General features: G+C 41.9%; 1 protein-coding gene across 2 annotated transcripts in view; it reads right to left on the bottom strand.

Moving 5' to 3' along the window:
* Window positions 3,025-27,308, bottom strand: part of RBM44 (RNA binding motif protein 44) — a 37,169-nt gene continuing 12,885 nt past the window's right edge. The window contains exons 5-16 of one of the 2 annotated variants that reach the window (XM_021075455.1): window positions 25,487-25,648; window positions 24,656-24,839; window positions 24,538-24,560; window positions 24,321-24,405; window positions 21,755-21,869; window positions 21,083-21,211; window positions 18,846-18,925; window positions 18,665-18,738; window positions 15,859-16,147; window positions 10,006-10,151; window positions 9,755-9,886; window positions 3,025-4,344 (exon numbers count right to left, since the gene is read on the bottom strand). In XM_021075455.1, coding sequence (XP_020931114.1) covers window positions 4,320-4,344; window positions 9,755-9,886; window positions 10,006-10,151; window positions 15,859-16,147; window positions 18,665-18,738; window positions 18,846-18,925; window positions 21,083-21,211; window positions 21,755-21,869; window positions 24,321-24,405; window positions 24,538-24,560; window positions 24,656-24,839; window positions 25,487-25,648 — 1,444 coding nt within the window. In that variant the 3' untranslated portion in view covers window positions 3,025-4,319. The remainder of the gene's footprint in view (window positions 4,345-9,754; window positions 9,887-10,005; window positions 10,152-15,858; window positions 16,148-18,664; window positions 18,739-18,845; window positions 18,926-21,082; window positions 21,212-21,754; window positions 21,870-24,320; window positions 24,406-24,537; window positions 24,561-24,655; window positions 24,840-25,486; window positions 25,649-27,308) is intronic. The other variant, XM_021075456.1, reaches the window with a different exon arrangement.

The following is a 27,308-nucleotide window of genomic DNA, read 5'->3' as shown; positions in this document are numbered from 1 at the left end:
GGTCCTACAGCAAAGCCAGGGGAGGGGTACAGCAGCGAAGGCTCGGACCTCACCCTGCCTCATGACGCGCTCCCAACAGCAGGACCCCCGAAAATGCTCTCCTATCCATACAAGTCCTTAGGGCAGACACCCCATCTCCGGTCCCCAGGCCAGGCGACTGAGGCACAGGGAAACTAGGTAACCTGCCCAAGGCTGAACACGGCTGACAGACTTGGGCAGGAACCTGGACCAAGAGAACCCGGCTTCGGAGCCTGCCCTCACGGACCGCAGGTCCGCTGTTAGGAATGACGCACGAGTCTGGCTCTCGGCTTCCTGGCAGGAAAGGCCACGCTGTTTATATAACAATCGATGTTGTCGATATGAATAATAATGACACTTCTCAGATGTGTCAGGGGACTACGACTATCCCTAAGCATCACGTCGTTACTAAGGTACATGTTCTACATAAATACTAATGGCTGGGGTTTAGTTCATACTCAGAGCTCATCCTCATTTTATCCTCGAGGACGGAAATTCAGGCAAATACTGTAAATCGACTATAGTTGAATAAAAAAATACTTAAAAAAAGAAAATTCAGGCAGATACCCAGAACCCATAAACAATTTATATTGTTCCTAGCGGTAACTAATTGCTTCAACAATGCAAATCTAGTGTCTCACACTTCCGAGGGCACAAGTCAGAGAGGGGTGTCGCCAGGCTAAAACCAAGAATGTCGGCAGGGCGGCGTCCCGCTGGCAGCTCCGGGGTCGATGTGCTTCCTCGCCTTCTCCGGCTTCTAGAGGCCCCTCGCATTCCCTGGTTCCTAGGTACCTTCCTCGGCTTCCAGGCGAGCAGCAGTGGGCGGAGCCCTTCTTGAGATGCTGTTTCTCTGGTTCTGTCTCCTGCCCGCCCAGATAAGGCAGGACCGTCTTCCCATCGCAAGCTTAGCTGACGAGCAACCAGACTTGCTTCCCAGAACCATAATTCCCTTTTGCCACGTCACACATTCATAGCTTTGGGCATGAGGACTGGTCAGTTTAGAGAACTATTATTTTGTTATTATTATTTCTTGCTTTTTTAGGGCTGCACCACAGCATATGGAAGTTCCCAGGCTAGGGGATCGAATCAGAGCTGCAGCTGCCCGTCTACACCAGTCACAGTAATTCAGGATCTGAGCCACATCCTCATGGATCCTAGTCAGATTCATTTCTGCTGCGCCACGATGAAACTCCGAGGGCCGTCATTTCGGAGGCCACAAGACCCAACATTTATTAAACATTTTCTATACGCCAGAGAGATACTTTGCAGTAAGTGACAATGATCAATAATGAAAAATAAGTTACTATAGGGAGAACTCTGGCTGAAGAACTGGTTAAAAAGAAACTGCCTGTAACATCGAGCTGCTCAGTACACACATCATCTATCTCCCTTAACCAGAGTACTGGCATCAGATAGAGCCAAGTGGGAGTTTTAGTCCCACTTTTTTTTTGGGGGGGTGTCTTTTTAGGGCTGCACCTGAGGCATATGGAAGTTCCCAGGCTAGGGGTCGAATTGGAGCTGTAGCTGCCAGCCTACGCCATAGCCACGCCAAAAAAAAAAAAAACTCCCGTTTTTTGTGTGATAGTCTCAGGGTATTTTTTTATTTTATGAGTTTTACAGTGTTATTTTACTTTGAAGTCTATAATTCACCTAGAGTAAATTTTGTATACGGTATAAACCGGGGGTCCAATTTCAGTTTGATCTAGCACCATTCATTATTCGGTCTAAAGTACTTCCCCACTGCTTTCTAGTCACCTCTCTCTGATCAGATCGGGCACCGGTAAGTGTGTGGGTCTGTGTCTCCGCTCTGAGTCGTTTTTTTTTTTTTACGCCTGTGACATGTGGAAGTTCCTGGGCCAGAGATCGAACCCATGCCACAGCAATGACAATAGCCGAGCTTTAACCCCCTGAGCCACCAGGGAAGTCCACTCTCAGGGTATTTTATAGCATTTCAGGTCTCCAGTTTTCTCCAAACAAAATTATTTGCATATTCTAGTTGATCTAGCTAAAGTGCTCTTTGGTGTGTCAATAATACAGCATTAAATAAAAATGATTCTGAGCCATAATTAAGAATGCTAAAACTATCTAAAACTCTGCTGGTTGAAGATATTTGGAAACTTGGATAATTTGGCCGGTCTTCTAAATTTTACAATTTTAACTAAACAATGTCAAATTAGAGAATTTGGAGAATAAGACACATACTGATTTTTCACTTGCAGTTCCAAAAGATTACTCCAATTTCTACACTGTACTTGGGAAGCAATTTATTAGCAGTGATCAGTCACTGGTCGGGGCTGACTGAAAGTCTTTCGATCTAAATGCTGCCTGATTTTTACACTTTTAGGTTTTGAAGAGGACATCCTTATTTCAAAGAATCTCAAAGTCGTAATTTCAAATGATCAATCCTTTTGGTATTTTCCCCCACACTGAATTCAGAAATTTGGTCTATGTATCCTAAAAGGACATTCCACTTCAATAAATCCTTTTGAAACAAACGATCAGAGGCATATTTCTCATTGCTGCTAGTATGTTAAAAATAACGTCAAATCCATGTATCAACCTTATTCAAAAAGGCTAGTCTGAAGGTAGCCTTTTAGTATAAATAACCATGAGATTCAACATACAGGAAGAAATCTCCATAATTTTAGGATTCTACTAACTTGACGTGTGGCCAAAAGTGGAGAAACCATCTATTAATTTGATGCTTCTCAAGTTTCTTTATTAATAGTCCCTTTATCTTTCACGTCCTGGAACTCAATTCCTGGTAGACATGTGGAGTGGGTCTGGTAACAACTGGAGACAAATCAGTATATGAAACAAGCCCAAAAATTCCATGAAAGAGGATAAATTTGAAATCCAATAGTTTGATCTATAGCCTCACTGTCCAGGTATACTCCTTCTAAACACTGATAGGTTCATTTATACTTGGAAAATGCCATCAAATCTGCAGAGTATTAAATCTTACTACAGAGCCTATCTTTATTAAAAATAAGTACACCAAGCGTGTGAAGTGGGTAACTTTTAATAAAACAATACCAACTAAACATCGAGTGCTCTAAACATCTGAAGAAGAAAATGCACAATTAAATGTTCATCTTATTAGCAGTAAAACTCCAGCTTTAAACAGTACGCTAAAGGAAAGCAATTGTAGAAATTTATGTTATCAGATAAAGCACAGAGGTAGGTTTTGAAAAGAGTTCCAACTTACACTCTAACCTAACCTAACGGAACTTATCACAACAGGCACACACTCAGTCGGGTGACCACTTACATGTAAGTACTTTACCAAAGCACTGGAAGGGGTTCCTTCTTCCTAGTGAAAACTGGGAAAATACGTCTAAATGTATCACAACACTAATTTCATTACCTTGAAAGCTTAAAAAACACGTATTCCAAAATGTGTAACGAGGATTCAGTTTATCTATTAATCCTACCGTGCAATGTAAGAGCCTTAAGACAGCTGAAAACCAGAACTAAGGACTTCAGGTACATTATAGTTTTCATGGATGGAAATCACTTTAAAAACTGAAATAATAATAAACCTTTTCTTGGTCAATATTTTAAAAACTGATTTAGCACAGATTTTAAAAATGGACCTCATCTTTGTTTCTGGTCCAAAATATGCAGCTTCAAGTCTCTAAGTGACAAGTTTGAAATATAAGGATGATAAGTATTAAATTTTATCCTTTTACTTTATACAGAGAAAATCATTATATTGTAGAAACAACAGTTGCTAGGTATAAAGAGAGGGCTATACCAAGCAGATTATTATAAACAGCTAAATCCATTTATCAAACTTATTTAATCCCGCCATCTTCCTATTACAACTTTTTCCTAAGTGCCGTAGAACATTCTTTGTAGGACGGAACTCAGCTTTCCAAGGAAATTCTACGGGTCAAGAAAAGAAGGAATCAACAATAAAATGTGCTGATGAGGCTAAATCCAAAATTCCAGAAAAATGTAGTTATCAGTGCACTGACCACTAAACCAAGCATTGTCCTTAAATTCACTTATCACGTGAGTGTGGTACGATAGGAGAAGTATATATATTTACCATTAAATCCTACCCCTTGGCCAAGCATATCACTCAACTCGGTAAGCACTCAGAAGGGGACTTGTCGGCCACATGATACTTCTAGTTTAAAGATCCGAGGAACTGCCACACCGTCTCCACAGCGGCTGCACTATTTCATGTCCCCGGCAGCGCAGCGCAGCGCAGCTTCCAGTTGTTCCACACCCTCCTCAACACTCTTCTGTTGCCAGTGGGGTGACTGCCGTCCTCATGGCTGTGAGGTCTTACCTCACTGAGGTTTCGACCGCATTTCCCTAATGAGCAATGACAGTGACCTATTTTCATGTGCTTAGTGGCCACGTGCGTATCTTCTTGGCATAAATATATTTTCAAATCCATCCTCTGTCCATTTTTTAAACGGGGATTTTGGTTTTGTTGTTAGGCTGCAGGTATTCTCTATATGTTTTTATATATACTAGGGATATTAACCCTTATCAGATACATGATATACAAATATTTTCCTAGTCTGTGGGTTGCCTTTTCATTGTTGATAGTGTCTTTATGTATCCAAGTTTTAAATTTTGTTCAAGTTTACCTTTTCTTTTGTTGTCTATGTTTTCGGTATCATATGCAGGAAATCAATGCCAAATCCAACGTTGTGAAGCTCTTACTCTGAGTTTTCGTCTAAGACTTTCAGTTTTAGCTCTTATGTTTAGGTCTCTGATCCATTTTGATTTTTTGTTTTATTTTTAAATTTAAAATTTTTTTTGCTTTTTAGGGCCACACCTGCGGCATATGTAAGTTCGCAGCTGCTGGCCTTTGCCACAGCCACATGGGATCTGAGCTGCATCTGCAACCTACACCACAGCTCACGGCAACACTGGATCCTTAACCCACTGAGCGAGGCCAGGGATCGAACCCACATCCTCACGATACTAGTGAGATTTGTTTCCGCTGCATCACAATGGGAACTTCCAGTTCGTTTTGCATATGGGGTAAAGTGAGGTCCACCTTTATTTTTTGTATGCTTTAAAAAAATTTCTTTTAGTGATTACAACCAAACTCGATTTATCAGAGTCTGACATCAACGGGTACATATGTAGAAAAGGGTTGAGATGACTGCTACCCATACAAAGACCTGTTTGTAAGACTGGCCCAGGGGTCTAGGAGCTTAAGATCTTAGGTAAGAGCAGCTCACTGGGCCAAGAGGGCCTAAACAACGTGGTTTACGCTGAACAGCCGAGTTCCTTCTTTGGTACGAATGCGACTCAGCCCCCAGTCACAAAGCAGGCACCGAGTCTCCGAGGAGCTTTCCTGGTGGACAGCATCTCGAATGTGCTGTCCTAACGTATCGCTGGAGGAACCAGGCGTGTCCCAGGCGAGGACTCTGGCAGGCTTACATCTGATTTTCCCCAAACCCACCCTGTGTGCCTTCTCCCTCTGCTCGTTTTGCTTTCTATCCTTTCACCATAAATCACAGTCATGAGTCCAACTGCATCCTGTATCATGTGAGTCCCCCAAATGAATCACTAAGCCTCGGGGAGGCACGGAGGACCCCCAACTATAAGGTACTTAAACAGTTATAGTACTTAATCTCATTTCAGCTTACATGCTTCTATTGTCGTATGTTCATTATACCCTAAAAACACTACTATTCTTGTGTAAATGGTATTAGCTGATATAGACATTTTGATCATCAATTCTTCTCTCTCTGACCTTTCATCTCAAATCACTTTCCTTCCTCCTAGAAAATACTCTCTAGTATTTTCTTTACTACAATGGATCTTCTAAGTAACAAATTACCTTAATTTTTAGTTGAGTAAAAATAAATTTACTTCCCAATGTTCACTGCAGCACTATTTGCAATAGCCAAGACATGGAAACCACCTAAATGTCCATCGACAGAGGAGTGGATCCAGAAGATGTGGCACACATATACACAATGGAATATTACTCGGCCATTAAAAAGAACGAAATACCAGCATTTTTTGCAACATGGATGGACCGAGAAACTATCATGCTAAGTGAAGTTAGCCGTACAATAAGACACCAACATCCAGTGCCTTCACTGACATGTGGAATCTGAAAAAAGGACAGACGGAACTTCTTTGCAGAACAGACGCTGACTCACAGACATTGAAAAACTTATGGTCTCCGGAGGAGACAGTTTAGGGGGTGGGGGGATGTGCTTGGGCTGTGGGATGGAAATCCTGTGAAATCAGATTGTTACGGTCATTATACAACTACAGATGTGACAAATTCATTTGAGTAATACAAAAAACTGGAAAAAAAATAAATTTACTTCATACTTATTCTTGAAGTTTCTTTTTGTGAGTATAAAATCCTGGGTTGGTAGAATTATTTGATGGCTTCTGTTGAGAATCAGATGTCAGTTTAATTATTGCGCATTTAAGGGAAATTTCTTTCCTTCTAGCTGCTTTACAGATTTTCTTTGCAGCTTGGATTTTTGAGTTTTTTCTGAGGTGCGCACACGCACATGCACACAGGCTTCTATTTCTCTTGCACACCCCTTATTCACGAGGCTTTGAGGCTCAGTGAATGGTTCTGACTGACTTTCAAACCGAGGTCACAAGGATCATATTCAAGCAGTTTTTCTCATGAACTGAGTCTAGTTTTGTCTGCTTAGGATCTGAAAGGGCTTTACTACATTTTTGGCTGGATGTTTTAATTTAATTTTTTCCAATACTCTGCTCTATTTTCTTCCTCTTCTCTTTTTTTGGTTAAAACCCCAGTTGCACAAATAGTTAGGCCTTCTCAACGTATCTTTGCCTCTTACCTTTTCTTTTGCATTTTCCATTCTTTTATCTCTGTGCTTCATTTTATATTTTTTCTGACCTTTCTTAGTCTTACTTCAAATAATTTGTTTAAAATGCTGTAGAAGCTATTAACTGAGTTATTTACATTATTCTAGTGCTTTATTAATGGAATTTCCATCTAACAAATATTTCCAGTTCTACACTAAAATTCTCAATCCTGTCTTTTGCTCCTTGAACATAACACATCGAATTAGTTTTGCTGTGTAACAAATCGCCTTCAAAACTTGGCTTAAAACAATGACCATTTATTTCGCTTCTAATTCTGCCAGTTAGCAATGAACCAGACTCATTTGGGTGACACGTCTCATCTTGGTTGGGCTCACTCCTGCATCTATGCACCACTCATCTACACCGATTCTGTCACAAGTTGAGGGGCAGCTGGCTGTCGGCTGGAATGCCTTGGCGATCTTCCATGTCCTCCATACCCACAAGTTCTGCATCCGTAGATTCAACTAATCTTGGATTGATAATATTTGGGGAAAAAAAGATTCCAGAAAGTTCCAAAAAGCAAAACCTGAATTTGCTATACTCTGGTAACTATTTATAGGAGCATTTATACTGTATTTACAACTATTCATATTGGTATTTACAGTTGTATTAGATGTTACAAATAATCTAGAGGTGATCTAAAGTATACAGGAGGATGTGTGCAGGTTACATGCAAATCCTACGCCTCAGCTCATGGCGGTGCTGGATACTTAATCCACTGAGCAAGGCCAGGGAGCAAACCTGCATCCTCATGGATCCTAGTCAGGTTCTTAATCCACTGAACTACAAACGGAACTTCTGGGCATCTCCACATTTTGGTACCTGCAGGGAGGTCCTAGAACCAACCCCGTGCAGACGCTGAAGGATGGTGGGAGTTTCTTGTCCTCCAGCAGAGGCCGCTGGGCTGCTTCACGGGGCTGTGGCAAACTTCCGAGACAGCAGAGTGAGCAAAGTCTCCTGAAAGAGTAGGCTTGAAAATGGTACAACTGGGAGTTCCCGTTGTGGAGCAGTGGAAACGAATCCGACTGGTATCCATGAGGAGGCAGGTCTGATTCCTGGCCCTGCTCAGCAGGGTGAGGATCCGGCGTTGCTGTGAGCTGTGCAGTATAGGTCACAGACATGGCTTGGATCCCGTGTTGCTGTGGCTGTGGTGCAGGCCAGCAGCTGTAGTTCAATTCGACCCCCAGCCTGGGAATATGCCACAGGTGCAGCCCTAAAAAGAAAAAAAAAAAAGGCGCAACTTGTCAAAGAAGATGGAAAGGTCAGCCCAGATTCAGGGGGAGGGAGTGAAAGCCCACGTTTTCATTAGGGAGCTTAAAAGAGCACGTGGTACCTTCAACAGCTGGAGTCCCTGTGGATAATTTCTATTACTCTTTTTTTTTTTTTTTTTTGCCTTTTCTAGGGCCACTCCCTTGGCATATGGAGGTTCCCAGGCTAGGCGTCTAGTTGGAGCTGCAACTGCCAGCCTACACCACAGCCATAGCAATGCAGGATCCGAGCCGCATCTGCGACCTACACCACAGCTTGTGGCAATGCCGGATCCTCAACCCATTGAGCAAGGCCAGGGATCGAACCCGCAACCTCATGGTTCCTAGTCGGATTCGTTAACCACTGAGCCATGATGGGAACGCCTCTGTTACTTAAGGTTCATGCTCATTTTCATGCATGTGGTCTTGTTTCATTTGTGATGAGTCATCTTTGACGGCGTTTCCTTATTTACAAAATAATCAGTATGTGCAACATTTTTGACAGAAACAATCTGGGGCCTAAAATGCTACTACTTTCTTCCATTTCTTTCACTTCCTCTAGGTGCCCGGCAGAGCCAGCAACCCTACATCACCACAGTCTCATTCAGGCAATAAAATGTGAAGCGGAGCTACAGTCCCTCAGAGGAATGATCTGGTTCAAAGTTACTCCTAGAGAAAAGGCTGTTGGCACCCCAGCTCCACTGCTAAGAGTTCACCAAGGCTCCACCCGTGTGGCTTCAACGCTATCAGCAGGGTCCCTATAACTCCCAGGGCGCCACCTGCCAACATACAAGGGGAAAGTGCTCCCACACAATGGGTGTGTTTCCCTGAGACTAATGTCTTACCAGCCGTCTGCAGTATCCTGATGGCGCTCTAGGGCCCTCTAGCAGATGTCTTGCTATTTACTCAGCTTTCTAGCTGTTCTCCCTGGAAAGTCAGCTTTAATCACCTAGATAGCCACAACTGGAAACAAGCCCCCATCCATTACTTTATAAAAAAGGATTCTAGGTGTGTGTGTGGGAATTTAAAAGTAGCTACACACACTCTTTGATGCAGCTTTCTTTAAGAGGTGGGGTGTGGACTGCACAGGGAGTCGCATCTGACAGGATGTGGCAGAATGACGGAGTGTCTCGCGGGTGGGTCACAAAAGGTACTGCAGCTTCCATCTTGCGCCCTGCCCCCATCCCCACCTGCTGATAGCTCCTGCGCTGAAGAAGCCAGATGCCCTGATAAAAAGGACACTCAAGCAGCCCTATGGCAAAGTCCACGTGATGAGTAGCGGGGGGCCTCCTGCCAACAGTCGTGGGAATGAGCCGCCTTGCAAGCAGGTCTTCTAGTCTCAGGCAAGCGTCCCAGTGACTAGAGCCCAGGCCAACATCTTGACTGCAACATCATGAGTGTCCCCAAGCTAAAGCCACCTAGCCAAGCCAATCCTGAATCCTGACCTGCAAACTAGGAGGTGATAAAAGCTGTTTAAGGCAATTAATTTTGGTGTAATTGGTTTTGCATTACAGTTAACTAATAGAGTATGTTTGTTTTTAGCTCTTATAGTATTATTTCAAATTTAATATTATTTTTATTTGAAAAGAAATGGAATTCATGGTTTAAAATGTTCAAGTACTATTTAAATACGAAAGGTAGGACTGACTTACCTCTTACTGCTTTTGGAAGCAGAGTTTTCCAAAACAGAAGAAGTCATTTCCACAATAGTACTAATAGATAAGCCGTGCAGGAAACCGCGATGATTTAGTCTTACTTCCTGCAGAGCGTCTATAATACGGTCTCTGTGCAAAAGGAGAATATGCATGAGCTTTTGGTCCTTTCCAACGTAACGTACCCTAACTGTGGCTAAGTTATTTTCTACATATACACATCTTAAGAGTTTCGATGTAATTGTTGTTACCTGCTAACTTCTGGATATAGTTCAGTCAGTCTCTTCATGATCTTGGTAAGGCTACGCAGGTTCAATGTATTTGGAGGTAGGAATTGAATAGGTGTATCAGGTAATAATTTAGCAGATTCAATCTGTTTACAATTCTTCTTGACACCCTAAATAAACATTTTAAAAGTTTTCTTTAAATCAGTAACAATTATATAGAGACAATCTAGCTTATTCTTTTTTTCCCTTGTTTTACTTTAGGGCCACACCCACGGCATATGGAGGTTCCCAGGCTAGGGGTTGAATCGGAGCTGTAGCTGCCAGCCTACATCACAGCCACAGCAACACCAGATCTGAGCCACATCTGAGACCTACACCACAGCTCATGGCAACATCAGATCCTTAACCCACTAAAAGCAAGGTCAGGGATCAAACCTGAGTCCTCATGGATACTAGTCAGATTCGTTTCTGCTGAGCCACGATGGGAACTGTGTGTGTGTGTGTGTGTGTGTGTGTGTGGTTTATTCTAAATTTAAAAATGACACATAGTAAAATCAAAATTCCTAAGACATTTACTTCGATTTGGAATTTTTTTTTTCTACCAAGTAGATTTACTTGAGATGCGTTCAGGACCTATAGTTAAAAAATGCCAAACACACAATAAAGTAGAAGGGCTACGTTTAAGCCTCTCTTAAGACGGATTCCTGACCTAATCCACAGAACACAGAAAATGATGTTAACTATCTTCTCGATTCTCCCTGATGGAATTACCAGTTCTATTCCAGATGCACAGGAATGAGAGGTTAATTCATTACACACAATGGATATTTTAGGCTTAGGGCGTGAAGGGTTGATTTCCTCACCCAACCTGAGAGAAAGGCTGGTCTACAAGGCAATTATAAATACCATATTTATATCACATTTTCTATATCTTATTTACCAAATATGTAATGAACACGAACTATATGCCCAGAATAGGATGTGGGGAGGGCGGGGTGGGGTGGGGACAGTGCTATAAAACGGGGCCTCCATCTCGTATGTATCGCCTCTGATCCAGCCGAAGAGACGAACTTAGAATAACCAATGAGTTACAATTAACCAGGCAATAGGCTATAAATTATATAAAGTCACTGCACAACCCACAAAATTTCAACAAAGGAAGAGCTGACACTTTAAAGCCTAGACGAAAAGTCAGGGCGTTCTCTAGTGGCTCAGTGGGTTAAGGATCTGGCGTTGTCACTGCTGTGGCCCTGCTTATCCCTGGCCCTGGCCCTTCCACATGCCATGGGTGCAGCCAAAAAAATAAATAAATAAATAAATAGTCAGGCAAGATATTCAAAATATTAGACCTGTCACATCAGAATATTACGATTTTATTCACTTACTGCCTTATCCCCTCGTTAGCTTTACGCTCTGGAGGAGCAGAGATTTCTGTCTGCTGCTTTCCCAGTGCCTGCAATGGTGCACACAGCCGGTGTGCTGTTTGTTGAATAAATAAATAATTTTGGGATACAATAGCTTAAGCAATAGTTGAAACCATAGAGAGGATAAGTTTTCCAAGAAAGAGTCAAATTACTAATACATAACGATAGCTACTATTTACTGAGTACATTCTCCAGGTCAGGCACTGTTTTAAGAAATTTTCTGTATGAAACTATTTAAGGCTCATAACACTGGTGAGTTAGGAACTCCTCCCATTTAATTAACTAATGTGTCGGCTGCCCCGCAGCACATGGAGTTCCTGGGCCAGGGTCAGAGCTGAGCTGCAGCTGTGGTAATGCCTGATCGCTAACCCACTGTGCCGGGCTGGGGCCTGAACCTCCGCCCCAGCACTGCAGAGACACTGCCAACCCTGCGGCGCCCCAGGGGAAGGCCCCCGTTTTAAACCAAGGCAGCTGAGACACAGAGGGAAGGTGACTGGCCAGTCACACGGTGAGTAGGAGCAAAGCCAGGTTATGCATCTGTGGCTATTAATCATCACCACCCTGCTCACTGCAGACAATGTTTTCTTTTTTCTTGTTCTTGTTTCATCTTTTCTGGGGCCGCACCCTCGGCATATGGAGGTTCCCAGGCTGGGGGTCTAATTGGAGCTGTAGCTGCCGGCCTACGCCAGAGCCACAGCCACGCAGGATCCGAGCCGCATCTGCCATGAGCTGTGGCGTAGTTCGCAGACACAGCTCGGATCCTGTGTGGCTGTGGCTGTGGCTGTGGTGGAGGCCGGCAGCTGTAGCTCCAGTTGGACCCCTAGCCTGGGAACCTCCATATGCTGTGGGTGCGGCTCTGAAAAAAAGAAAGCCAGTGTGCAGAGAGCAGCAGAATGGAGCGTACAGGGACGCAGAGGCAAGAAACCATGTGTGCTGCCCGAGGGAGGCCCCACGTAGCCCAAACCATACTTTGCTTCCTTCCTTCCTATTGCGGACTGAGGTTATGCACCAAAACCAAAACCAAAACCAACACACACAAACCTATCCTAAACATGAAATGTCACTGAGACGAAAGGAAAGAGTTGAAAGAAGGGAACAATCAGCATCAAGCAGACTCCGCGGTCAAAAGGCAGGCAGGTGGGGAGAAAGAACAAGATAAAGGTCCCTGGTGACTACAGAAAGCGCAGCTTAAGTAAAAGGCGAGATACTGAGGTTAGACTATTAGGGGAAGAAGAGAAACAATCAAAGAAACCCAGATGCTGCGTATAAACTATCTGTTTGGGAAGTCTGGCAGTAAAACAACTATGGTAACTTTAAAAGAAGGCAAAGTGCAACATGTTGTCGGAGGAAGAACTGGACCTGCCTGCAAGTAAAGACAGATCTGAACAGACAAGAAGCCACGAACGGTACGAAAAGAAGTGGGACCACTCCAGGAATTAGGAAAGGACGGGGAAAAGGACATAGGGAGGAGAGAGCCCTTTGTCTTATTAAGTAAAAAACTAGATTCACTTATTCAACAAATATGTATTCTTTCCTCCATTTATTAAAAAGGAATTTTCTGGAGTTGCTGCTGTGGCTCAGCAGAAATGAATCTGACTAGGAACCACGAGGACACAGGTTCAATCCCTGGGCTTGCTCAGTGGGTTATAAGGATCTGGCGTTGCTGTGAGCTGCCGCCGTGTAGGCTGCAGATGTGGCTCAGATCCTCTGTTGCTGTGGCTGCGGTGTAGGCTGGCAGCTGCAGTTCTGATTCGACCCCTCGCCTAGGAACCTCCATATGCCAAGGCTGTGGCCCTAAAAAGGCAAAAAAAAAAAAAAAAAAAAAAAAGATTTTTCTCTGATCAGTAGAGTCAAAATAATTCCCGTAAAAATCGAAGTACAGGTTTCTATTTTTTTGGATTCCAATAAGATTCCAGCAGAAAAACACACAAAAGTATATAAATAGGATATGAATAATACCAACTGTGTAAAAATATACAAATATAAAGTTTGTCAATGCTACAGTGATTGAAAATAGAAACAGAAAGTTGCAAATACCCTGCAATAGCAGAAACAATGAGATAACAGTTTTCACTATCGGTTTGGCAAAAAAAAATATTTTAACATAGAGTAGCAGATATTCTTACTCACTTTCAGTAGGATGACCACCTTGTGTGGGTTAATTAAAATGTTCTATGAGGGCAACCTCACAGACTCTACTCCAACTGAGAAGGTGCTGATCCAGAATTGCTAATCTTTTTTTTTTTTTTTCCCAGCAGTGTTCATAGCAGCTTTATCCTTAAAAGGCCAACAGTGGAAGCAACCCTAACTTCCAAAAATAAGTGAACAGGAGTTCCCGTCGTGGCGCAGTGGTTAAGGAATCCGACTAGGAACCATGAGGTTGCGGGTTCGATCCTTGCCCTTGCTCAGTGGGTTAACGATCCAGCGTTGCCGTGAGCTGTGGTGTAGGTTGCAGACGCGGCTCGGATCCCGAGTTGCTGTGGCTCTGGCGTGGGCTGGAGCCTCCATATGCTGCGGGAGCCGCCCAAAGAAATAGGAAAAAAAAAAAAAAAAGTCAACAGATAAATATCATACAGCCACACAATGGAATACTACTCAGCAATAAAAACAATCATTACTGATATACACAGACATAAATGAATCTCAAACATATTATAGAAGAATATAAACTGGGATTCCATACTTCTAAAACTCTAGGAAAGACAAAATTAACATGCAATGACAGAAAGCAGGTCAGGGCTGGCCTGGAGTTGGACAGGCGGGAGATGGATTTGAGAAAGGGTCTGGGGAACTTTTTGGAATGATGGAGTTGACATGGGATATATAAATTTGTCAAAACTCAATGATCTGTGTACTTTAAATATGTACAGTTTGGAGTTCTCATTCCAAGCTAGGTTTTAAAATAGATATTGACAGGCAGAATTATGAAATCTATACAGAAAGACAAAGAGAATAGAATAGCCAAAACAACTGTAAAAAAGAATAAAGTTGGAGAACTAATTCTACCTGATTTTAAGACTTCTGTAAATCTATACTCATCAAGATCGTGTAGCACTGGCCGAAACTCTGACAAAGAGACTGACAGAAAAGACAGTCTAGAAACAGAGCCACACAAACATGATCAAGTGATTTCTGACAACGGTGAATTCAGTAGAGATAGGAGAGTCTTTTCTTTTCTTCTTCTTTTTCTTCTTTTTTTTTTTTTTTTTTTTGGTCTTTTTAGGGCCACACCTGCAGCATATGGAAGTTCCCAGGTTAGGGGTCAAACCGAAGCCACAGCTGATGCCACAGATACGCCAGATCTGAGCCGCATTCGCAGCCTATGCTGCAGCCTTGTAGCAATGCTGGATCCTTAAGCCACTGAGGCCAGAGATCAACCTTGCATCCTCATGGATATTAGTCAGGTTCTTAACCCAATGAGCCACAACAGGAGCTCCAGGATAGTCTTTTCAACAATGATGCTGAACAATTCCACAAACAAAACAAAAACACAAACCCAAACCACCTCAATTCATCTCACACATTATATAAAAAATAATTCAAAATCTTTGTGACCATTTATTATGCAAAGATTTCTTAGATACGACATTAAAATCACAACTGCAACTCATCAAAATTCCTAACTCCTGTTCTGAGAATGACACTATTAAAAGAACGAAAAGACAGAGTACAGGCTGGGAAAAAGTATTTGCAAATCACACATCTATCTGATAAATGATTTATATTCAGAATATAACAAACTCTCAGAACTCAGTAAGAAAATACACTAAATTGAAAGAAGCCAGCCTGATGAGGCTAGATGATATTCTTATTCACAGGATATTCTGGAAAAGGTAAACTTATAAAAACAAAACAGCAGAGCACATGAGAGTTCTGGCATGACGACACTGCTCTATACCTTGGTGGTGGCGGTGGCCGCACGCCTACGTGCCTGTGTCTGAACTCTAAGGCAACAAGAAGAATGAACTTCCCTGTGCATAAATGTTAAGAAAATCAGCGGAATGCCTAGAGATGCCGGGCGTTCTGCTGAGCAGTGGAGAGAGAAGAGTGAGCAAGTCGACTCGATCACCTTCCTCAGTAAAGACTATATTTAATGGTTTCAATAATTATGAGACAAAGTTAGCTGTGGAAAAAAGAATGATGACAGTGTAATTAATTACTTACAGAGTAATACTGTCCAAGAATAAAGACACAGAAAGACAGCAAAGCACTGGCAGAGCGCCTGTGAGAAATGAGTGTCTGAAGCTAGGTCTGCAAAGATCTGTACTTCCTCCGGGAGGAACTGGAGCTGTATGAAAGCAGGTTAGGGTGGAGCCAGTGTCAGAAACCATTCAAATTAACCTTCTTACCTGACTTTAGGACTGCTACCTTAGAGTTACTCATCCTACAAAGCTACTTATTGCAATGTGGTACATACAAAAGACCATTTAAGGGTTCTGTCAAGAAAACTCACCTTTTGGTCAAAAGGGAAAAACTCACTGTCTTGCTCAGATCCCAGATGCCTTGGCCTAGTTCTGGGCAGTCTGGAAAGAGAGGAGGCTGAGTTGATTTCTTTGCTGATGCTTTTCTCCAGATTATTGAAACTAACTTTATTTCCATTTTTGGAGGAAAGTGGTGCTGTGCATTCCGCAGGAGTTTTGACAAGCCAAACATTCACTGATTTTCCATTTATTTCTATATCATTCATTTCTTTCACAGCCATCTTTGCATCATCATTTTTTTTTAAAGCAAGAGATGCATATCTAAAATATAAAAGCAGAAAATCATAAGATTTTTTGTTAATGACTTTAAATTGCTTCAAATTTTATTGTGTAACTACTGGCTAGCATACATCTTTCACAAGAATAACTGCTTTTAAAAATAAGTTACTATACTTACCTTGGGATTAGAGGAGTATTTATGATTAAATAAAAAAATTAAAGATGGGAAATAAAAGACAGCATTTCTTCTGAATTATCACCTATTAATTTTTACATTAAAATTTAATGTAGGGGAGTTCCCGTCGTGGCGCAGTGGTTAACGAATCCGACTAGGAACCATGAGGTTGTGGGTTCGGTCCCTGCCCTTGCTCAGTGGGTTAACGATCCGGCGTTGCCGTGAGCTGTGGTATAGGTTGCAGACTCGGCTCGGATCCTGCGTTGCTGTGGCTCTGGCGTAGGCTGGCAGCTACAGTTCCAATTCGACCCCTAGCCTGGGAACCTCCATATGCCGCGGGAGCAGCCCAAAGAAATAGCAGAAAGACAAAAAAAAAAAAAAAAAAAAAAAAAAAAAAAAAAAAAAAAAATTTAACGTAGGGAGTTTCTGTTGTGGCTCAGTGAGTTATGAACCCAACTAATACCTATGAGGACATGGGTTTGATTCCTGGCCTTGCTCAGTGGGCTGGGGTTCCAGCGTTGCTGCGAGCTGTGGTGTGGGTCGCAGATGTGGCTCAGATGCCTTTGTGCTGCAGCTGTGGTGTAGGCTGGCAACTGCAACTCTAATTCGATCCCTAGCCTGGGAGTTTTCATATGCCACAGGTTCGGCCCTATAAAGAAAAAAAAAAAAAGGAAAATATTTGCAAAGCTGATATATGACAGAGTTGCACAGATCAGTGTTCTTGGGACAACCGGTTATCCACACCAAAAAAATTAAAATTAACCCCTACCCACTCACATAACCTCCAGATACACTGGAAGTTTAAATGTAAAAAGAAACATTTAAAAACATTTAGCAGAATATATAAGAGAATGTCCTTATACTTCAAAGTAATATTCAAAGTAACAAAGTTTATTTTTTTCAGAGGATTCTACAGACACTAAAAGAATTTTTCACATGGAGTAATTCTAGGGTTACAACACTACTTTAATATAATGGAATATATTAACACATCAATAGGTCAAAAAAGGCAAAGGATCTTAAGTGAATCTATTTAACACAAAATTCAACACTCATTTTAAATAAATTTCAACCCTAACTACAAATAAGATCCCTTTTTTTATTTTTTTGCTTTCTATGGCCACATCTGTGGCATATGGACGTTCCCAGGCTAGGGGTGGAGCTGGAGCTGCAGCTGCTGGCCTTCACCACAGCCACAGCAATGCCAGATCCGAGCCACATCTGTGATCTATACCATGGCTCATGGCAATGCTGAATTCTTAACCCACTGAGCAAGGCCAGGGATCGAACCCACATCCTCATGGATTCTTAACCCGCTGAGCCACACCAGGAACTCTGGATACTTAATTAATAAATATTTTCACATCTGGTATAACAAGCTACCATATTTTGTGATGAAACAGTAAAGGCATTTCCATTTAGCTATCACATTATTTGACATTTGTGAATTTCTGATAATGTCACAAAACAGAAGGCAGCAACATACATATTATAAATGACTACATGTAGACGATATGGCAATCTACCCAGAAAAGAAGCATCACCTAAAAAGTAATTAAAATAACAAATAACAAAATTATATGTACTTTTCTGAGTACCTGCTACATGCCAGTTTTCATTCCTATGGGTTTACTTGTTTAACTCGTAATAGTTTCACAGCAATACTATGTAGGTACTATTACTTTCCTCACTCCATAGAGGAAGAGCCTGAGATACAGAAAGGTTAAGTAACTTGTCAAATTCATTCATCGAGTTACTGACAGAGCTGAGAGGTGAACCCAAGCCATCTAGCTGTAGAGCTCATTCCCTTAATGAATGACTCTACTGTCTCCCGTGAACTAGTACGAAACAAGATAACTGCAGAAAAACCAGTAACTCACTTACATCTCATCAATAGCAAGTTAAAAAGCATAATGAAAGAAAGATCTGATTAAGAACAGCACCAATAGGCATTCCCGTCGTGGCTCAGTGGAAATGAATCTGACTAGTATCCATGAGGACCCAGGTTCGATTCGTGGCCTCGATCAGTGGGTTAAGGATCTGGCTGTGGTGTAGGTCGCAGACGTGGTTCGGATCTGGTGTTGCTTCGGCTGTGGTGTAGGCCAGCAGCTACAGCTGTGATTCCACCCCTAGCCTGGGAACCTCCATATGCCATGGGTGCAGCCCTAAAAAAAAAAAAAAAAAAGAACAGCACCAATTAATTATTGCATCTATCTGCCTATCTGTCAATGTGCATCTCTCTACTAGGCTGGGAAACCCTTCTGGGAATGGCTCCTGGCTTAATCACCACCGTGATTGATATTAATACACAGCAGACCTGCTTAGAAGCTATGGCACACTGCAGACACTGGTGAATGTACAATTATTGAATCTGGGAAACATACCTGTAATTAGGAGAAGAATCGTAAATTGAAATGTCAGAAATTTCGTATTTCTGGAAATGAGACCTTAGGTCAGCCTAAAAGAAAATAAAGGTTTGTGAAAGGTAGAAAACCAACAAATAATCAAAATATGAACAATGAAGAGAGTTGAAGATAAAGCTCAAAAACATAAATCCTGGCATACCTCAGACAAGGAGGGGCAGAGACCACCAACATGTACCAAGTAGCCTTCGTCTCTTGGTAAGGCTGCAACACTCTTCCTCTCTGCTTGGAGATAAACAGAACACACAACAGAGGATGATCACTAGTGCGTCAACGGTTTACAGAGAAAAAGTGAAAACTGTCACAGGTTTCAGTGTTTATATGATGCGGATTACTATAACGTCATTAGCAAACACCTGCACAAGAGCCTGGATGTGGTTTCAAGATTTCTGGGCTTTTCATCTCACCAAAGACTTAACAAAGAGGTTGGGCCGGTTGATATTTAATCTCTGGCTCAAAAACTGATCAGTAACAGCACACAGAGTAATCAGTTACATCATCACTCAACAAAAGTGTCTTCCATTTGCCCCTGGTGCTGGGAAGGTGCTGGAAGCACACGGGATCCCCGCTCTGCTATGCTGATGCTGGTGAGGGTTCTCTTTACATCAATTTCTTTGCTGGGAAACATCACACCAAAAGACCTTTGAATTAGACAAAAACAACAGCAGGCACAGCGCTTGTGGTAATAATGGTGATGGCATATAAGAAAACAGTGGGCGGTAAGTATCTTGATTTAGTTGGCACTATTTTAGAAACCACAAATGTTAGGTTTGTATTTTCTCTCATTTGATTAAAATTTCGGAATTCTCAGACTACATCTTCAGAGTCTCTTTTTCTGAGGCAAACCTGGTACGAAATCAAAAAGGATTTAGTGAATTGAGATTCTTTCAAGTTACCAAAACCTACACCTGGCACAGAGGCGGCGCACATTTGATGAGTAAGTTCTTAGGAGTAGCTTTTATCTATGCTTTATAATTTTTACAGAGCAGGGTATTTGTAAGTTTTCCTTTTCATTTAATAATAACAATAACGGCAGCCTAACACGAGCTGAGTGCGCCCCCCACTCGGGCAACACGCTGACTCTTCACCTGGGTCGCCTCCTGTGCCGCCCAGCGCCTGTGAAGCAGCCGCTGCAGCCACTCCTACTTCCCAGAGGTGGGCACTGAGGTCCTGCCGAGTCGGCTCACAAACCCAGCGAGCGGTGCGGCTGAACTTAGGCAGCACCCTTCGCCTCTAGGGCCTTCATTAAGCTACTGTATTTAACTTGCTAATCTCCTTGGTTTGCGACACACTGTACAGAGGAAACGATGAAACTAGTTATCTTGAAAATGTGTATGTCTACATTGAGGTGAGGAAGGCGCAGGAACCACAACAGAGAAGAAAAAGACCCCGACTAAGCGGCAGGAGATAAACATCCTCCCATCACCTCAGCACCTTCCACCAGCTCAACACAGCTACCAAATACCTCGTGGCTGAGAGCTGTACCTGGCGCCGGGGACGGGCCGTGAACAAGGCATAAAAAAAATCTCTAAATTCACTGAGCTGATATTCTGAGTGGGAGAAAACAGTCAATAAAGCGAGTAAGCAAAATACACAGTATCTGATAAGTGATATGGAGAAAAATAATGCAAGGAAAGGTGATATAATGCCATTTATTTTAAACTGTACCATGCGTATTAAATACATGCATAAAGAAACACGTGAAAGAATGATAGTATAACTACTGGTTACCACAGTAGGAGATGCTTCAGGTAATTTTAATTTTCTTCTACTTTTATATTTTGTTTAAACATCTTAAACAGGAAAAAAAAACAATAAAACTATTGCTATTATGTCAAATAAAAGAAAATTCCATAGAAATATATAGAAAACCTAGGGGAAGACAGCATATCACTAGCCATGTCAGAAAGGCAAAACCCACAGATACTAGAGGAAATTCCAACTATTGCAGGCAATTAAGTACTCGCTAAAGATGCAAACATTTCTGAAACAGACTAATGAAAGGGAGAGAGAGCAGTTTTCAGCCCTCATGCAAATTAGACAGGTAATCCTGGGTGCCTGATGGAAACCGAGCAGCTCTCTCTGTGCACCATGCACCCCACCCCTAGACAGAGAGGAACACCCGAGGGAGTCCTGACGCTGGATCAGGGCCGGGAGAGAGAGTGGCAGAATGGATTTAAGCTACAAGCAGCTAATTTTCTGAAAGAGAAATGGACATTTAAACTGATTTACTCTTTTAAAGAAACTGACATCTAAACGGCTAATTTCCTCATTTTTCACATTTATAAAGCCAAGACACAGACAGAAATAAATCTTAAAGCAGTGCAATCCCCCCAAATACCAGAGAAGAAGGCGAGTTACTGGGTGTTAAGAACCAACCTTGTGTAGACGCCGGGTCCCCGCTGTCTTGTTCTATCTGACGTTCCTGCTCTCCTGTGAAGTCAGCTCCGGTCAGGTTCTCTTTCGCATCAAACCAGTCTTCACTTATTTCTCTGTAATTTCTGCTGTCTGAGAAATTGCTCACATTTAGCAATAAATTATGTATGTAATGTTTAGCCCTGAGAAGTTATCTGAGTGATCTGCTTCCCAGTTTTACATTCATAAACACTGATTCCTATCTTATTAAAAGCCTTCATCTCTTTAAGTGATTCGTTATTGAAGAATACATTCTCTTTGTAGACAGAATAACAGTAAACATTTTTTAAAAGTTTAAGCAGTGCTGTGGCTCTTTATTTCATTAAAACTGAATTAATGATCTTTTTGGAGTGATCAAAATCTCTTTTCATTGAGGACAAAACAAAACAAACACCCCCCCTCCCCAATTGACAGAGATACAAACAGGACAGAAGAAAGAATTTTCAAACCGGAAACATGAACCCGAAGGACAAAGTTGGTGTTACCGCCTGGCATCACTGGGTATGTGAAGTAAGCTGCACGGTACCAAGTCGCTGTCACACCAACATTCGCCATCGGGATGATGCCATCCAGCGAATTAAAAGCCACGGCACGAGAGCTACGTTAAACCTTATCTGTTTTCTGGTGAGGCCTCACCTTCACCATCAAGTCTCAGCCGACTGAGGCCTGCATCGGAATCAGCACGGTGCAGCACGGCCTCCGTGGGTGCCGCGTCTTGTTCAGGACAACCGCCCTCAGACGACACGGACGCCTGAGGATTCAGACAACAAAGGCAACGCTAATAACCAGGGACTACGGGGGCTGCACTCTCCCTACCCTCCAAACCCCGGAGGCAAAATCGTTATCAGCCCAAGCCTGCAGATGAGCAAAGTGAATCCGAGCGAGCCGCTGCTGGTGTCCGCCCACAGTGAGGATGAGGGCCTGCAGCTGGCCGCGGGGACGATCTGCTAACACGGCCGTTCTCTGGCCCAGGGGGTCATACCCACATTGCAAGTACTCGGGGTGATTTTGGGGGTACACATAGAAGTGTTTTTCACATTAACATGTAATAACTATAAATTTAATGGAATGTGTTTTTATGTAGGTCTTTTATTTTTGGGGAATATTTCTTTCTCACATGCAACAATAAGTTACTCCTTACACAAGATTTTTTTAAAAGGAGAATCATTTAAAAAATACAAAGAAAATAACACTACATGTAATTATGGCTATGAAAAATTGTGACTATGAAATGGCTACAAAAAATTCAGGTACATAAGTAGTTGAAATTTAGAAACACTACCCTATACTACATTGGTTTTCAGGCATAACTTGTTAACTCAATGAGACAGGATTAAAATCTAACCTTAATTTAAAGTAGATACTGTTTTAGAACCAAAATGAAGGTTATAAAAATGTTAGACTACATCCTGCACTTCAAAAAATATTTATTGTTCTGCCCAAATAATCAGGTTACACACTGCTACCTTTACAATAATGAAAACAATAACCCCCCAGAACATTATATCATTAAATGGATAAGTTGTTTAAGCAAACTAAGAAATCTGAAAACATAAAGATCTGATTTTAAACCTGCTAATTCTTTGTGGATAACTGAGATGTCCATTTTTTTTAAAGGGCAGGACAACAGAATAAGTTGCTAAAGCACTTTTTTTTCTTCCCCCTTTTTTTTTTTTAAAGTGCTACACCCACAGCATATGGAAGTTCCCAGGCTAGGGGCTGAATGACAGCTGCAGCCTATGCCACAGCTACAGCAACACCAGATCTGAGCCACATCTGTGACCTACATCACAGCTCATGGCAACACTGGAGCCTTAACCCATTCAGTGGGGGCAGGGATTGAACCTGCGTCCTCATGGATACTAGTTGGGTTCTTTACTGCTGTGCCACAACAGGAGCTCTAAAGTAATTTACTTTTAATCATTTATCTTAATAGAAAGGAATATAAACCAATCAAGTATTTATTTCACTTTTGTCTTTGGGATGCATCTTATTATTATTATTTTTTTTTGTCTTTTTCTTTTTTTTTTTTTTTGCTATTTCTTGGGCCGCTCCCTCGGCATATGGAGGTTCCCAGGCTAGGGGTCCAATCGGAGCTGTAGCCACCAGCCTGCACCACAGCCACAGCAACGCGGATCCGAGCCGCATCTGCAACCTACACCACAGCTCATGGCAACGCCGGATCGTTAACCCACTGAGCAAGGGCAGGGATCGAACCCACAACCTCATGGTTCCTAGTCGGATTCGTTAACCACTGCGCCACAATGGGAACTCCGGGATGCATCTTATTAAGACTACCAAATAATAATATAACCTCAAAGACCAAAGTCAGAAAGTAGAAACAAACGCTGGTTTTCCTACTCCAGCGTCTCACTGGTGAGAGAACATAACCCATGTTTCTCTATCACTTCACAGTCTGCAGAGTGCTGTTACACAGATGCCATATGACAAACATAGCTTTAGGGAAATAAGAGAGATTACGAAAACCTATGAAAGGCATTTAAAACTATTTTCATCATTTCAATAAAGGAGGAATGAAAACTTTGCCCTGACTGAAATGAATGGGGCATTATTTTACACTACCTCATGAGATAAAGGCATAACATTAATTTTAACCACACTGGGTTAACACGATGGAGGCCATAATCATGATTTGCCAAGTCAGTCAAGGTTTTTTTGTTTTTGACTTTTTGCCTTTTCTAGGGCAGCTCTCGTGGCATATGGAGATTCTCAGGCTAGGGGTCGAATCGGAGCTATAGCTGCTGGCCTAGCCAGAGCCACAGCAACGCGGGATCCAAGCTGCACTGGATCCTTAACCCACTGAGCAAGGCCAAGGATCGAACCCGCAACCTCATGGTTCCTAGTCGGATTCGTTCACCACTGCGCCACAACGGGAACTCCAGAGTCAGTCAAGGTTTATACCAGTTGTCATGGTGAATTATGAACGTCACTGCCTTTCATCCCCACAGGTCTCCTGATTTGATGATAAATTATACGGTCACCTTATCCAACACACACTATTGACATCTGTTTGACCAGAACAGCACGCCCCTTCTAATCAGTTACATCCCTCAAATGGCAGTGCACAAAACGAGCCAACTGAGTGAAAAGGATGTGAGAACGCCTAAAAGTTATAGTTTACTTTGTGTAAGCCATAAAATTAAAGATTTACACATGATGAAGCAAGTAAAAAAATCCTCACTTGAGAGTGTGCTGTTTTTAGACTCAAAGAAACATCAACATCATGTGTACTTTGATGATCTCGTTCAGAATCTTCTCCTGAAAAGCTAAACAGATAAACATTTCATTAAATAATCTGTCAATGTTCTGAGTAAGGACCAAGACAGAACACAAAGGTAACTGAATTTGGCGATTTTTAAGAATTAGTGAATTCTAAATTAGGTGAAAACATAACTTACACATGTGATTCTTTTTTCATTAACTAGAAAAAGAGAGAAGGGAAGAAAAAGCTTTTAGCTGAAAACGTTTTCCATCTAAATGAAGTAAAAATTTTATTCCTAAGCCATACATACGCACCCTGGAAGCAAAGGTGGAGAAGGCCGACAGTAATTTTGACTCCAGTGACAGTGGCGGCAGCTCTTCCAGAGGTACACCCTTGTTGATCTTTTCTTTCAAATTCACATACCTAACTTTCAAGTCTCCCAAAACTGACAGCAGTGCTGATCCTAATTCCTTCTTAGTAGAATTACTCGATAAACTCCTGTTTGAAAGTTAAGGTTACAAAACGAAATTACTTAAGCCTAAGCCATCCATTTAAAACGAGTATCGAATTACACACTTTATTCTAACTCGACGAGATCCCTAAAACTTCTTCTTGTAAATGTTTAGTAAAAGAAGATGAATGACAGCAGACGAGTTTCTCTCGGGGCAGAACCAGCAACCCTCAGCACACACACGGGACAGAGAGAATGTGGTCGAATGGCGTGAAAAACCCTCCAGCGGACTTCACCCACACTCGGACTTCTGAAGAAAACACCATCTGTAGGTCACCGGATCCATCGTCTCAACACGTGCTGCTGTCTCTCCATGAAACTAGAGTGTTCCACTTTTTAAAGCCCATTACCCCCAGGCCAGTTAACCCAGATGTAATCTAGCCTTCATTTCTCCCTTCAAAAGGGAAAACTAAAGAAATTTTCTAGAATAAATGTAAAATTAGTGATAAATTTTTAGGAAGATACAGATTTAAAATGAACCATTACCTATAACTATAAATGGAGTCTAACCTTCAAAAACTGTGAATTACTATGACATACACCTGAAACATATAATATTGTAAATCAACTCTATCTCAATAAAAAAGCAGATAACAAGCAAACAAACCCGAACAATCACCTATCTAATACTTCCCTATTATCCATGAGGAGTTTGTAAATGTCACTGCAATGCTGATGACACATCTGATAGTGAACATTTAAAAGGTGCGACTCCGCTTGGACGGCTCTCTGCATTATCTGCTCACAGCACTTTGACGGCAAAGTCTTCTCCGCCTCTGTAGTAAGTTGAGGTTCCCTTTGAAATAAAAAAATGGGATTAGGTAAGATTCCAAATATTTTTGGATGTTAATGACATGCCTTCAGAAACAGATTTTAAATGTCTTACATTTCTCTTTCAAGTTTAAAACAATTTTTCACTAAAGATGGACAGGCTGTAGGAACACATTATAGCTGCAGAAAACAAGGATGTCAAGAGACAAAGCTAAATATATTCTTTTCAGAAGAGAGTAAACAATTCTCAAATTCATACTTTATTTTACTAAGAAAAGGATTCTAAAGTAAAGTACTAACTTATTTGTCCAGAATCAATATATTTTCAACCTAAATCAAGCACTGGCCAACGTTTTTACAAGTTATAAACATTCTGGAGGATAGTATTTCTAAATGCTATCTATTTAAAATAGACACAATTTACTTTTTTCTACATGTTTCTTCTTTCTTTTTGTCTTTTCACAGCCACACCTGCGGCTTATGGAAGTTCCCAGGTTAGGGGTCAAATCAGAGCTGCAGCTGCTGGCCTACACGACAGCCACAGCCATGTAGGATCTGAGCCACGTCTTTGACCTACACAACAGCTCACGGCAACACCAGATCCTTAACCTACTGAGCAAGCTAGGGATTGAACCCGGATCTTCATGGATCCTAGTCAGGTTCGTTACCGCTGAGCCACGATGGGAACTCCTACATTTTTTTTTTTTTTTTTGTCTTTTTTGCTATTTCTTTGGGCAGCTCCTGCGGCATATGGAGGTTCTCAGGCTAGGGGTCAAATCGGAGCTGCAGGCACCAGCCTACACCAGAGCCACAGCAATGCGGGATCCGAGCCGCGTCTGCAACCTACACCACAGCTCACGACAACGCTGGATCGTTAACCCATTGCGCAAGGGCAGGGACCGAACCCGCAACCTCATGGTTCCTAGTCGGATTCGTTACCACTGCGCCATGACGGGAACTCCCTACATTTTTCTTAATAATAATAATGCTCACATATTACAAGCAAATATTTTGCTGTTATTATATCAAAAATCTCCAAACTCATTACGTTTTTGAATGTTAATAGTTCTTGGTTAAAAATTTTTCCCTTGCTACTAGCTGCCACTTCTAACTGTTCTCAATACTTCTGCCTCTGGAAACCAACTTTTAAATTTAATTTTATAGAACTGGATACCAGATTAAATTCCTTAGAAGAATAAATGATGAATGGAGGAAAAAGCAAATGACCTCAGAGCATGAATTTTTTTTTTTTTTCTTTTTAGGGCTGCAAAAGGTTCCCAGGCTAGGGGTCTAATCGGAGCTACAGCTGCTGGCCTACACCACCGTCAAGCAACACAGGATCTGAGCCACATCTGCGACCTACACCACAGCTCGCGGCAATGCCAGATCCTTAACCCAATGATCGAGGCCAGGGATCGAACCTGAAACCCCATGGTTCCTAGTCGATTTGTTTCAGCTGCACCACGACGGGAACTCCCTCAGAACATGAAAATGAATTTGGCTTCTTGGAGACTTCTCCCTTTCTCTTCTCCTAGCTCTCCGCGGATGCAAAGTAAATCATACAACAAATTAAAATCAAGATTAAACTATCCCAGTGAAAGTAGCTGTTTAGTTCTTCATGTGTATGATGTTTTCCGAAGCTGCTATTTTTTTTTATCAGTTTCAGCATCTTTATTTATTTATTT

Source organism: Sus scrofa, chromosome 15 (assembly GCF_000003025.6).
Source record: "Sus scrofa isolate TJ Tabasco breed Duroc chromosome 15, Sscrofa11.1, whole genome shotgun sequence".
Classification (NCBI taxonomy): domain Eukaryota; kingdom Metazoa; phylum Chordata; class Mammalia; order Artiodactyla; family Suidae; genus Sus; species Sus scrofa.
Note: the sequence above shows the minus strand (reverse complement) of the source record. Positions and strands in the feature narration are given on the sequence as shown.